The sequence below is a fragment of the Glandiceps talaboti genome, chromosome 5, assembly GCF_964340395.1.
Source record: "Glandiceps talaboti chromosome 5, keGlaTala1.1, whole genome shotgun sequence".
Classification (NCBI taxonomy): domain Eukaryota; kingdom Metazoa; phylum Hemichordata; class Enteropneusta; family Spengelidae; genus Glandiceps; species Glandiceps talaboti.
Window position 1 is genome coordinate 5436708 of NC_135553.1, and position 12865 is coordinate 5449572.

Sequence of the window (12865 nt, forward strand, 5' to 3'; positions counted from 1 at the left end):
CAACTCATTGCTATTAGCCCTGTTTTCATGGGTACTGAAATCTCTCTGAACCCGGGTAGGAAGTATAAAACCATGAGAGGCATGAGTTAGATTGGTCTCATATATCCATGAATTAGAACATGAACACTTTCTGAAACCCCCTGAACTTTTTCTACCATGCACGTCTTTGCAACATATACCATTATATATGTTATCATATGGCTGTCCTACTATGAGTGTGTAAGATGGCGACATGTAACTGGGGCTATGCACTCAATTGCACAATTACATTTTTGTTATGTGAATATGGCTATTGAGTGCATGCACTAGGTTTTCAGATGGTCAGATTTCACTAAAACTGCAGACTTGTTTATTTTCATTCTGAAGCTGGTATCGTAGAGTTTCATCACTTCTTTTTTGCAATTTCAGTTCTGAAGGTGGTGTAAAGTTAGTACCAGAGGAGAAGTCCAATGTGTTATCTATTCTACCAGTAGGCCTGACTAATGATGAAACTGATAGAATCTTATCAGTTCTAAGTCAAGCACATTGCAGTGCTAGTGGTATACAGGATGAAGACATCACTGAACAAGTACAGGTATGCTCTTATTTCAGTATGTCAACAATTGTTGTACATTACCTGTTCATAGTTTATCAAGAATTGCAACTTCATTTCAACTAAGTAAAGGGCACTTAAAGGATTTGGATGTATGAAGCATGCCCTCACATGGCCATAACTGGCCATTATCTTTTTGGAACTGTTGACAATCAGAAAGCTCCTATTTATACCTGTTACAACTTGTGCCATTTTCAAAAGTCATAGCTTAGCAAACACAACAAATGGGCGATGAGTCAGCTTTTTTGAAAGAGAAGCCCATTTGACAAATAAGCACTACCAATAGCAAGTGATGATTAAGTATATATTATATATTATAATATCTACAACGTTTGTCCTACTCTGCACAACCAGTCAGATATACTCTGTCTATACAGACCAATGACCAATTCTATATCTTTTGTTTTTTATGTGACTACAGTCTACCTATGATGATGGAACAGAGACTACCAAGAAACAGCTTCTCAATGTGTGTCCAGCATTACAAACAGCTGACCCCAAGGTGGTGGATGCACTATTGGAGATCTGGAAAGGTGTCTGTAGGAGAATATTCAGTCACTATGAGTTGGCTGCAAAGAGTTACTTCACCTATCTCAAACTTAGGGGAGGGGTAAGTCAACACGTAAAGTTGTCAGTGTGTTTTGTCATGCATGTAAACAGAAAATCAGATCTTACTCGATGTCTTAACTGATGGTACAGTGGTTCCCACCAAATATGGCTGAATTTGGGCAATTATTGGCTAGTTAACACTTGCAAAGACTAAAGCCAGAATAGGTGAAATATTCAGAACCTTCCATTTTCCAAATAAATTCAAGGAAATTTGGCAATATTTACAGGAACAGAATTCCGCACAGACACCAACCAGCACACCAAGAGATGGTGGAGACAGTGGAATGGCATTGCCAGATGAGAATGTCAATAGCAACGAAGATGCTAATACCACGGCAACACTGAGGTTACTGAGACTGCTAGTTAAACATGCTGGAGAGCTAAGAGATGTGTTAGAGGATGGGTTGGCAAACACACCTACTGGTCCATGGAAAGGTAAGGTTCTACCATTGTATTCAAATAGACGATACCAGACACAAAAATTGGGGGGGGGGGGGGGGGGGGGAGTACTTATATGCAGTCGTGTCTTGTATATTTTGCCAAATGAACTTTTGTTCAAAACACAAAATTTCAGGTAACAATTTTCAATTTTGTGTTCAGAAGAAAAGTTTTAATTTGATACAAAAGTTCACCAACACAGATAAATTTCATTTGAAGATGTCTTTGATACTTTTTGACAACAGCATTTTAGCAATATTGTAACTATCATGTCTCAGTTAATTATTCATTCCATTTCGTAAATTAATGTCAGATTTGTTTTAACTTCATTAATTTACACTCAAGTGGCCATTCTCATGTGTCTCTTGTTTATTTTTCCGACAGGTATCATTCCACAGTTGTTTTCCAGACTAAATCATCCGGAAGCATACGTAAGACAAAGTATATCTGACTTGTTGTGTAGAGTAGGACAAGATTCACCACATCTTATCATTTATCCAGCTGTTATTGGCTGTGGTCCTATCAACACAGACAAGAAAGGCACAAATGAAGGTAGGAATTTGTCAAATGACTGTAATTAGTTTGTCAATGAAATGTGTTGTACACAGGTATTACTTCAGGATTTATAGTTATGTTTTCAATTCTTGGTTCCTGAAATAGAATATTACTGCCTAGGCGCACCATAAAAATAGCAAAACATTAAATTTCTTGGTCGACACCACAACTTCTGCTCCATGTGCTTCACATGCATTACTATAGGCACATGTGAGATTAAGTTGACCTTCTTGTTCCATTTTAACCCTCTTGCACGAGGTAAAATGATATTGCAGGTACTGAGAATTACCTGCTGCGTTGGTGACTATGCCTTTGATAACAATTTATCATTTCTTTGTATAATACAGTCTAACGTGTTAATTGCCACTACTTCAAACTAGTATAACAGTATAGAACGAATCACTCTTTATGAAAGACACCTATAAATTGTCACTCTGTTACCGTTTCTCTAAAGTTAAAGTTCTCAACTCTTTTCAGGAATGCTGAGTAAGATTTTTGCCGTTAGCCCCAACAAGCAAGATGATGATGATGATGAGGCGGAGGATATAATGAAAGGTGGGGATGGTGATGACGACGACGATGATGATGAACAAGATGAACAGAACAGAAGTATGCTACAGAATGCTTTTGGATATATACTGGATAACTTGGCTAAGTACAACCCAACTCTGGTGTCCCAAGTCCAAGTTATGGTACAGGAACTGAGACGAATCACTCTTCTCTGGGAAGAACTTTGGTTGGGGACTCTGAACCAACATCATATTGATGTGTCTGGGTGAGTATGTGCTGATAACTAGGGAGTGGACCTTTCTTATGAATAGCGCCCTCAAGCATTAGCATGTTTTGACATAAAGAGGTGTCATCAGTGAGCAACCTGTTATGTTATTGTTTTTCCAGGGCACTGGCATGTAGTCTTTTACATGTATTTGGTCAATTAGTGAATTATTTATCCTGTCTAAATAATCGTTTATGTGTGACCTACAGAGATATTTTCATTTTAATCATATTAGATATTATGGCAATAAGAATTTGTACCATCAGTTCCACATGTATGTTTACATTGTCAAATACAGTAGGCTAATGTCAGTAATTAAGTAATTGATTTCTTTCTGTTCGTGTAATCCATTTGTATGTTTCAATCACAGGAGACGGATGCCCCAGCTTGAGGATGAAATCAAGAGAGTTCTTAATAACAGTACATTGACCAAGGATGAAAAGATGGCTATTATCAGAGAGAAACACAATGCTATACTTAGACCTGTAAGTTTGTCAGGATTTATCATTTCAAGTTAGACACATAGTACTATGCTTTTAGATTTGTGATAGAAATAGCAGTAGAGGAAATTATGTCAATTGCATAAGTGTACACCATACTTTCATCCACATTGTTTGTTTGTTTGTTTGTTTGTTTGTTTGTTTGTTTGATTGATTGATTGATTGGTTGATTGATTGATTGATTGATTGATTGATTGATTGATTGATTGATTGATTGATTGATTGATTTGTTCATTCATTCACTCATTATTTCATTCAGACTGTGTATGCCTTGGAGCAAGTGCAGGCCATCACTAAGCAGCCTGCAGAGACACCCAATGAGAAATGGTTCCAAGACAACTATTCTGAGTCTATCAACAAAGCCATGGATACTTTACAGAACCCAAACCACCCTGCCACTCCTCATAGTAGTTGGACCAAATTTAAACAGGTAGGCCTTGTAAACTTTCCATGGAACCGTATATCCTGCTATTAAAATCTTGTAGTATTTGAACCCAATTTGTAGACCCACTGTCAACGGTAGTTCTGAACATGTAGCATTAATTTTTTTTCTAGTATATTTCATCTAAAATCAGCCATCACCAGCTGCTATGTTACACTGTTCAATGACATAATACTGAGTGTCTAATGACTGGTTATATATGTTTGATAATGCATATGAATATATTACCCACCTTGTGTGCTTATTTGAGTTCAGCTGGCACAAGTCAATGAGTCAAACAGAATTTCAGGATGCACCTGCAATTGCCTATTGGTAGAGAAACTGTTTTTGCATAAAATTTCCAAGGAAAGCTGTATGGAGATTTTATACAATGTCTCCTTTCAAGGCATGAAAATAGATGAAAATTTGGGTTCATGTTGGGCTATGTTAATTAAAACAGCTGAATACAAATGTAAGCTGATGCACAGTGCTGCTAGGTATGGTTTAAATAGGACAATGATGTGGTTACCTGATAATGCTCTCTGAAGAAGGCTGTCTGCGCTATTAAAAATATCTGACACATTTTGCAAGTTTATATTAAAAAACTGAGAATTTTCATTCTTTATTGTTATTTGTCTTTTGTTTCAGCTTCATCATTCTCTGCAGCAGAGAGCCACTAAAAGAGCCACTCACTTACTACAGATGGATGAGATTAGTCCAAAGTTAGCTCAGATGAAAAATACAGTGATATCTATGCCAGGATTGTCAGCCCATTCTGACCAGGTAATTATCATATAAATCTACAGTCATTCTCAACTATCATTTTCCCTATTAAAACCGGAATGTACTTGTGTGGTGCATATTTTTGGAAATGGTTGTAAAATGCATAACTGGAATGTGGTGTATTTTGTAAAACTGAAAAAGACAAAGAAAATTATTATTAAATTATTCAGAGTTATAATTTGCCACACTGGAAATTCAAGACATTCTTTGAATTGTTGATACCTGCAATAGAACTGTACCTTATGCTATATAGGAGGTATATAGGGTCAAAATAGAACAAGAAGGTTGACTTATTCTCATGTGCATCTGTAGTAATGCATGTGAAGCACAAGAAATGAAAGTCATGGTGTCAACCAAGAAATCAGGTGATTATTATTTTTATGATGCACCTAGATTGTGACATTTTATATCAGGTAACATGAAATCCAAAATACATGTATATGTTACGGTATATTAGTACTTAAACTATACTTTGTATTTTTTGTATATTTTATAATTTTCAGATCATAACCATTGAGTCTTTCTCTAACAATGTGACTATCTTGCCAACCAAGACCAAACCAAAGAAGCTGGTATTCAGTGGATCTGATGGTCAGAAGTACACCTATCTGTTTAAAGGTTTAGAAGATTTACATCTAGATGAAAGAATCATGCAGTTCCTGACCATTGTCAATAACATGTTTGCTAAGGCTAATAAACGGTTAGTGAATGATAAAGAGTTATTGCCAGGAAATCTAGAACTGTAAAATAAGTACAATAGACACATTTGTATTCAAGCTAGGAGGTTTGGACTCCAGTAAGGTTAGGGTAGGAATGGGGTTAGGCCCCCTAGCATGACTATGATTTGTTCTATCTACTACATAGCCATCATTCAATTTCTACACCTGCCAGACAGAGTGTGTAAATATGGATTGGAATGGTTTGATGTTTGTAGATTGGTATGGCCTCTGTAACAGAACAATTTAAATGTAGATTTTATTTTTAATCACTTACACTTTTCACATTTAATGTGCAATGAGAATCACCATGATAGATAAGGAAATCTTTGCAGCATCAACATAATTCCTACTGTAGACTCAAAGGAGAAAATTATGAATTTATGATTTACTCATGATGTACTTCTTTCTTTGACTGCAGACATGAAGTGTCTTTATACCATGCTAGACACTACTCAGTAACACCTCTAGGACCTAGATCTGGACTCATTCAATGGGTAGATGGTGCCACACCACTCTTTGGTCTGTACAAACGGTGGCAACAGAGAGAAGCTGCTGCAGCTGCTGTCAAGGCACAAGTAAGTGCTGCGTCCCCTCTATCACTCTACCACATAGACTAGACCAATGAAAAAAAGCTATAGGGTTGTACCATTACTTATCAGGTATAGGGATGATGCTGTTATTTGTGTGTAGTGGTCTTGAGAGTTTGAAAATTGTCATTGAAGTTCATAATCAGTAACTAGGAATTTGGTGACAACATGAAGAAAGGGAGATGAAACCTTTTTTTTTTAAACTGCAACTCAGATTTACTATGATGTGAAAATAACATGAATTGTAGATGAAAATTCTACTCAGAGTTAAAAGATGTTTTTCAAATCTGAACAAAGCTGACTTATACTGATGTCTCATCAGCATCGTAAGAGATGTACCATAACAGGCTATCCTTACAGGTCTTACTTGAGACATATCTCGTGTTTTAAAGAATTTTCTTGATTTTCACTTCCAGGGTAGCAGTACAACCACTGTACAACCAGCTCCCATACTCAGACCAAGTGAAGTCTTTTATAACAAGATGACACCAGCCTTGAAGGAGAAAGTAAGTTTTGAAGGAGTTTTGTAAACTTTTCAATGTTAAGTTACAGTAAAATGATATCAAAATACATATCAGAATTCTTAAAAGTGCAATGTTTGTTGTTAAGACTGTACTGTGTTTCTGGCCATGTAATAAAGTTAATTACAAACATGGTCTTACAGAATTGTCTACCAGAAATCAACATTCACAGATATAAAAAATGTAATGAATTGTAATGAATGTGTAAGAAAGTGGTTTCTACTGTTCGAATGTAGAAATTATTGGCAGAGATGTATTGACATATTTTTGTCATTGTTACAGGGTATAACAGATCTGTCATCTCGTAAAGAGTGGCCACAGAATGTGCTGAGACAAGTATTACTAGAACTGATGGAAGAAACACCCAGGGACCTTTTAGCTAGGTATGACATGACCATAATTAATGATTCACTCTGTCAAAGCTAACTTGATAAAACTTTCACCAGTTGCATAAGTCATCTCCATCACCTGAAGACTCAGCTTAGCACAAAGTAAAGAGTTGGGGTTTAAGTGAAGTTGACGACAATCAAAATATTAATGTGATGGAACTTGAGAGTCTGAATATTTTTAAGTATACTTATTGGCAATCGTTTTAGATACTTGTGTCTCCAGTACTGCCATTAGAATCTTCTAACACAATCTTATGTAAGTTATAGTGTCCGTCTGTACTAAACTGCAGCGTCTACTTTCCAACATATAACAATGTCAGAATGAAAAGATGTCAAAATGAAACTGAGATTCTAAAATATGAAATTTGAAAGTAGTCTTATTCTATGCTGTTTCTTTGATATACCATGATTAAAACATCTATCATATCACAAGATAGAATATCAACCAATGTTTCATACTGAGTAACATGGTTTCTTCATTGTCATTACATCAATGTTGGTTAGTATAGTCTTGATCGTTTACCTACACTCTACTTTCATCTGTAGGGAATTGTGGTGTGCATGTAGCGGTGCATCAGAATGGTGGCAGATAACACAGAGCTATGCTAGGTCCACAGCTGTCATGTCAATGATTGGCTACATAATAGGACTTGGTGATAGACACTTGGATAATGTGATGGTAGATCTACTGACTGGAGAGGTAAGTACTTGGTGATAGACACTTGGATAATGTGATGGTAGAAACACTGACTTGAAAGGGTAAGTACTTGGTGATAGATACTTGGATTATGTGATGGTAGATCTACTGACTGGAGAGGTAAGTACTTGGTGATACTGATAGACACTTGGATAATGTGATGGTAGAAACACTGACTTGAAAGGGTAAGTACTTGGTGATAGACACTTGGATTAGATGGTAGATCTACTGACTGGAGAGGTAAGTGCTGACAAGATTACACAGTACAGAACTGATGCAGTGAAAAAACATACCATGTCAATTAACATTACAAAGCTCACTAACTCAAGTTATGCCACATAGTTAAATAACATTCATTAGGTGTTGCCATCAGTAGATGGAAAGTGTAGAGGGTATCAAGAGAGGAAAATGTCCACATAGAGGTACAGAACATACATGTACAATATCTCATTCAAAGAGATGGTCAGCACCTATCATCACAGATACACTCAACTGTATTTCATTCTCTGTAGGTGGTTCATATTGACTACAACGTATGCTTTGAAAAAGGCAGAAATCTAAGAGTACCAGAGAAAGTACCATTTAGGATGACTCCTAACATAGAAGCAGCTCTTGGTGTTACAGCCACAGAAGTAAGTGATTGCTGACCCCATGACCTTAAATTGATGATGTAATTGCCTGGTCATTTTCTGACCTTTTGACCCTGAAACTGGTGATGTCATTACCCTGTTACAGTACCCGAGCTTTATGTTCATTCAAGACTGCATTTGTTTAAAATCTGTGTAAACACTGGAATTTAGGAAGTGGGAAAGGGTTTTTTTTTATTACATTTAAAGTTGGAAACACTTTGTGATACCAAACGCTAATGTTATCCATCAACACAAAGATTTCTGTAGGAATTCCATGTAAAGGAGAACTTTTAGGGATCCATGTCTTTGGTTTATAATCAGTATCCGTCAAAACCTACTGTTAATCATTTATGTCAACACACTTAATATTTTCAGGGAGTCTTCAGACTGTCATGTGAACAGGTGTTGAAAACCATGCGTAAAGGCAGAGAAACACTCCTCACATTGTTAGAGGCCTTTGTGTATGACCCCTTAGTAGATTGGACCACTGGAAATGAGGCCGGCTTTGCCAGTGCCTTCTATGGAGGAGGGCAGCTCAATCCAGCCATCACTGAAGGCAGACAAACCAAAGAAGAAATGGAGAGAGAGATTACAAGGAGTCTGTTCTCATCTAGAGTGGCTGAAATGAAAGGACATTGGTTGAAGAACAGGTCTGTCTCATATCTTTTAGATTTGTGTATTTATTTATTTAGTTATTTACTTAACTCATTCTTTAAGGGTTGTGGGCTAGACTAGTTGTGTAGAACTATTTCTACAACCCCCATCAGGTCCATGGAATTACTGATGTATTTGATTGAATATTCTTTGACTTAATTTAATTTTATATATTTTTTTGATTTCCTGGTGAAATCAATAAATGAAAAAAAAAATTCTTGAAATCTGAAATGATTCATAACATTGTTGGTTTTCAGTATTGGAATGAAAATTAGGATGACTAATAAATAAGTAACATTACTTAGACCATAGACCCTACATCACTTTGGTGGATGGTCTATGCATAGACACTTGTTTGAGTGCTTACCTGTTACATAGCTATTATATTTCACAATACATGTATCACATGTCAAGATTTTAAAAGTTCATGTGTACTGTTCAGTAAATTTAAAACTTCTGTCTCTTTTAAATTCATGAGCTGGCTAGATAAAATGACAAGATGTGATTGGATAAAGCAAAGTATGCTGGATAATGTTACTAAATTAGTTGTTTAATAACAAGCAATTTTACTGTTATTAGTTACTTTTGAGTGAGGTTTTGAGTATTTAAAGTGACTTAAGGAACTATGTGCTGCTCCTTCACATAGACATTTTGGTGTTATTTGTTTGTTTGCAGGGATGAATTGGTGTTGTCTCTAGGTAAACTACGTGACTCCATGCAGGCCTATGGTAATGTAAAGGAAGACATCACAAGAATTGCTAACATTCATGAGAACTTGACTACTCAGAAATCTACACTGGATGCAGCATTGGCTGATAAAAAACACTCACTACATTCCTTGCAGAAAAGGTAAGTTAGTAGTAACTGTACTTTCCTAAGGACTTCATTCATGTGATTGTTGTCAAACATTAAGTAGTTCTGTATCAGCATGCTTTACAGTTTGAAACTGAAATGATGGGAGCTGCTAATCATGCCATTTCAAGATCATAACATATATACACAACTTTTAAAAGTACTTTATCTGTAAAGGCATTTATTGCAAAACTTGTGGATATGTATGTTTTCATAATGCTTGCCGTGATTTGTGTCAAATGGCTAAATGAATATTTCAGTGTAGTGACTAGTGAAAATAAGAAAAGAAAATAACAAGGTGATATTCCTACCTTTGTAATTCTCTCTACGTAGATATGATGACCATACTAAAGTGTTGTCAGCTCAGACCAGTGTCCAACAAAGTATACAGGATAAACTAAACGAGTGTGAAACATGGCATACACAGCATATCAAGGCGTTGGACACTGTCAGGGGAACACACATAGCTACCATGTGTACTGAATTGGCTAAACCTCTAGACTTTGGTAAGTATTAGTCTTTATAATGCATGTCAGTTTATGGTATTCCAAGATTGGCCCCCTGTTAAAGTGTAGAGTGGGCAGCATTCATTAGACCACAGTAATCACTATGTGTCTGATTTCATGAAAGTATAGGTGTTTTCATTAGTACTTGTAGTAGCACCTGTCCATTCACAGATAGTGTTTTGATAAACCTATTCATACCTTCAAATATACAGTGCATTACATAGTCTATAAATTTAATGTTTGGTTGACAAATGTACATTATTCTTTGAGATTACCACCTGTATCTGTTGTGTCAAAATATTCTGATCATATAGATGTACTTTGGTTTTACTTATAGCTGATATATTTAATCATTTTCATTGACATCTGTTTTCAAACGAAAACTTAAAAGTGAAAATACCAGACTGTAGTTTTTGATTGATGTCAGTCTGTATAAATATATAAATTGTGAAATGACATCATTGCAAAATACTGTTTAGAAAATTAAATCTACTGTCAACAAGATACTGTTAAAATGAAGATAGCAATTTGTTTAATGTAATGATTTTGTCATTGCCACAATTGAATGAGTTCTGCCTATCCCCAGGGTACAGTGTACTTTATTCCCCAACAAATGATTTGTAAAGGAGGCCAGGTAGAATGTAGAATCTAGATGTGCATTGTTTGTTGGCATCCTTGTTGAGTTACTGAATGGACCTCGATGAGATGGCATAGAATTGAAAGTAGAAATAAATGTATTGCTTTACAGCTTTCAGTATCTCTTACTGACTAAATCTTTTTCCATCGTAGGTATTCCAAGTTACATCGCAGCCACTGAATTCTTACAAACAGCTGGACAGACTCAGACTGTTGTACAATGTGAACAACTTGAGAGTGAACTGTCCAATCTGATACATCAAAGACAACAGTTACTGAGAGGTTGTTTAGATGTATTACACAGCTATGGAACCATAGTGTCTCAGGTAAGAGTATGTGCCCCCAAACCCCCCTTCCCCACCTCCTATGTCCTTAACTCAATTCCCAGAATTCATTGCAGGTTATAAAGCATTTTGATTGGCTAAGAAAACTTTATCAGTGATGTCACTGTAATAGACTTACAAGTGCATTCAATTTATACCTTCCATATTACCCTCCATTGATAGATTATGTCAACATGTTGCAATAATAGTTTGAGTTAGTTTGTCAAAACTACATACACCAGATTAATATAGTTACAGTGGTATTATTTCTACTCCCCTGTAGTTTCCTGTTTCATTTGCTGATCAGAATCGATGTTATGACTGGCAGCAGTGGTTGCAAGAACTCGTATCTAACTTTAATACAGAAACGTAAGTATTCCTTTTATTTTCATGTAAGTTTACATTTCATATTAACAGTGAAAGGTTTTGACCATGGAAATGCGGCCTCTCATACATCTTCTTTTTCTTTTTTTTGTATTTTTATCAGTGAGACATCACAGGTTTGGATGTTAATATTTGGTATTTCAACTGATGATTTATATACCCAATGTTTTTACTTTGAGATTATTGTAAACTTGAAAATAACTTGATATTATTACAGTTGCCATTTGTGAGCCATTTTGTACATATGTTTTAATACACCAGCCCCCAACAATGCACAAGATGAAGTCTAAAGGACCTAAAAGTTCACAAAATGTTCTTGTCAAGAAAACATCAGATTAACAGTACTTTGTAGTTCATTGTTTATCCTGTATAGATTTGAAATAATGTTTTCATATGTTAGCATTGGAAAGAGAACTTGGTTGGACCAATTATTTGTTGATAAAATTGATGAAAGAATGTTAATCATTAATGCAATGAATGATTTCCATCCAGATTGCAATCTGCAATCAAATGATAACTCTTTGTAAGAGAAAATCCTTCATGGTCCCTTATGCTTACAGAAAAGGTGGTTTTACATGTATATTTTATGTGTTTTGTAGGTTTGAACTACAGGAGAATCCATTTTGTTAAATTTTAGCTGTGTAACACTAACACCGACAGTGTTTGCCAAGTTTTAAAGTCAAATACAGCAAGACTAACATGACTGAAGTCTTAAGATCATTTGTTCTTTGTCACATTTCAGCTGTGGTACGGTATTCGGCAAGTTTGAAGTCAAATATGGTAATACTAAGAAGCCAGACAAGATGAAACGTGTGTACAATACTGAACTAAAACTACAAAATATCCTGGCTGAAGACAATGCCAAACTCGTCAAATTGATTGATAGAAGAAGTCAAGAAAATGCTGAGACAAACATGCTGTCTGTTGTGGTCAAAGAAACTAATGTCACTATCAAGAAATTTGTACAGGGTGAGTTCATCATCTATCTAACAGTGTCTTCACAGCCTATGTTCTGAAAACATACCTTGATGAAAACAAGATGAATGAAAATTATTTCAAAGATCATTGGCCAATCATGTAACCCAACCTTGTTGAATTCTGTATTACAGAAAATGGCATTGGTGGTGTAACCAGCCTGACATCTGTTATTGTCACAGCACTGTGTGCTCTCAATAGAAGGGCCCTGGTCATGGAAGGTGCCGCAGCAGGTAACGGACACAGTCAGTGTTTTTAGGGAATGGTTTATGGATAATGAGGGAAAAGGAAAGAGGTAGAAAAAGATATAGGAATGGATG

General features: G+C 35.9%; 1 protein-coding gene across 1 annotated transcript in view; it reads left to right on the forward strand.

The window, feature by feature from the left end:
* Positions 1–12865, forward strand: part of LOC144435772 (serine/threonine-protein kinase SMG1-like) — a 71689-nt gene that overhangs the window by 37000 nt on the left and 21824 nt on the right. Inside the window, exons 35-55 of the mRNA XM_078124391.1 lie at positions 409–574; positions 1014–1202; positions 1429–1636; positions 2024–2191; positions 2672–2969; positions 3340–3454; positions 3729–3899; positions 4539–4673; positions 5177–5373; positions 5811–5967; positions 6396–6485; positions 6783–6883; positions 7436–7589; positions 8099–8218; positions 8591–8865; positions 9545–9718; positions 10055–10227; positions 11017–11189; positions 11470–11555; positions 12313–12539; positions 12680–12778. Of these exons, the coding sequence (XP_077980517.1) occupies positions 409–574; positions 1014–1202; positions 1429–1636; positions 2024–2191; positions 2672–2969; positions 3340–3454; positions 3729–3899; positions 4539–4673; positions 5177–5373; positions 5811–5967; positions 6396–6485; positions 6783–6883; positions 7436–7589; positions 8099–8218; positions 8591–8865; positions 9545–9718; positions 10055–10227; positions 11017–11189; positions 11470–11555; positions 12313–12539; positions 12680–12778 (3476 nt within the window). The remainder of the gene's footprint in view (positions 1–408; positions 575–1013; positions 1203–1428; positions 1637–2023; positions 2192–2671; positions 2970–3339; positions 3455–3728; positions 3900–4538; positions 4674–5176; positions 5374–5810; positions 5968–6395; positions 6486–6782; positions 6884–7435; positions 7590–8098; positions 8219–8590; positions 8866–9544; positions 9719–10054; positions 10228–11016; positions 11190–11469; positions 11556–12312; positions 12540–12679; positions 12779–12865) is intronic.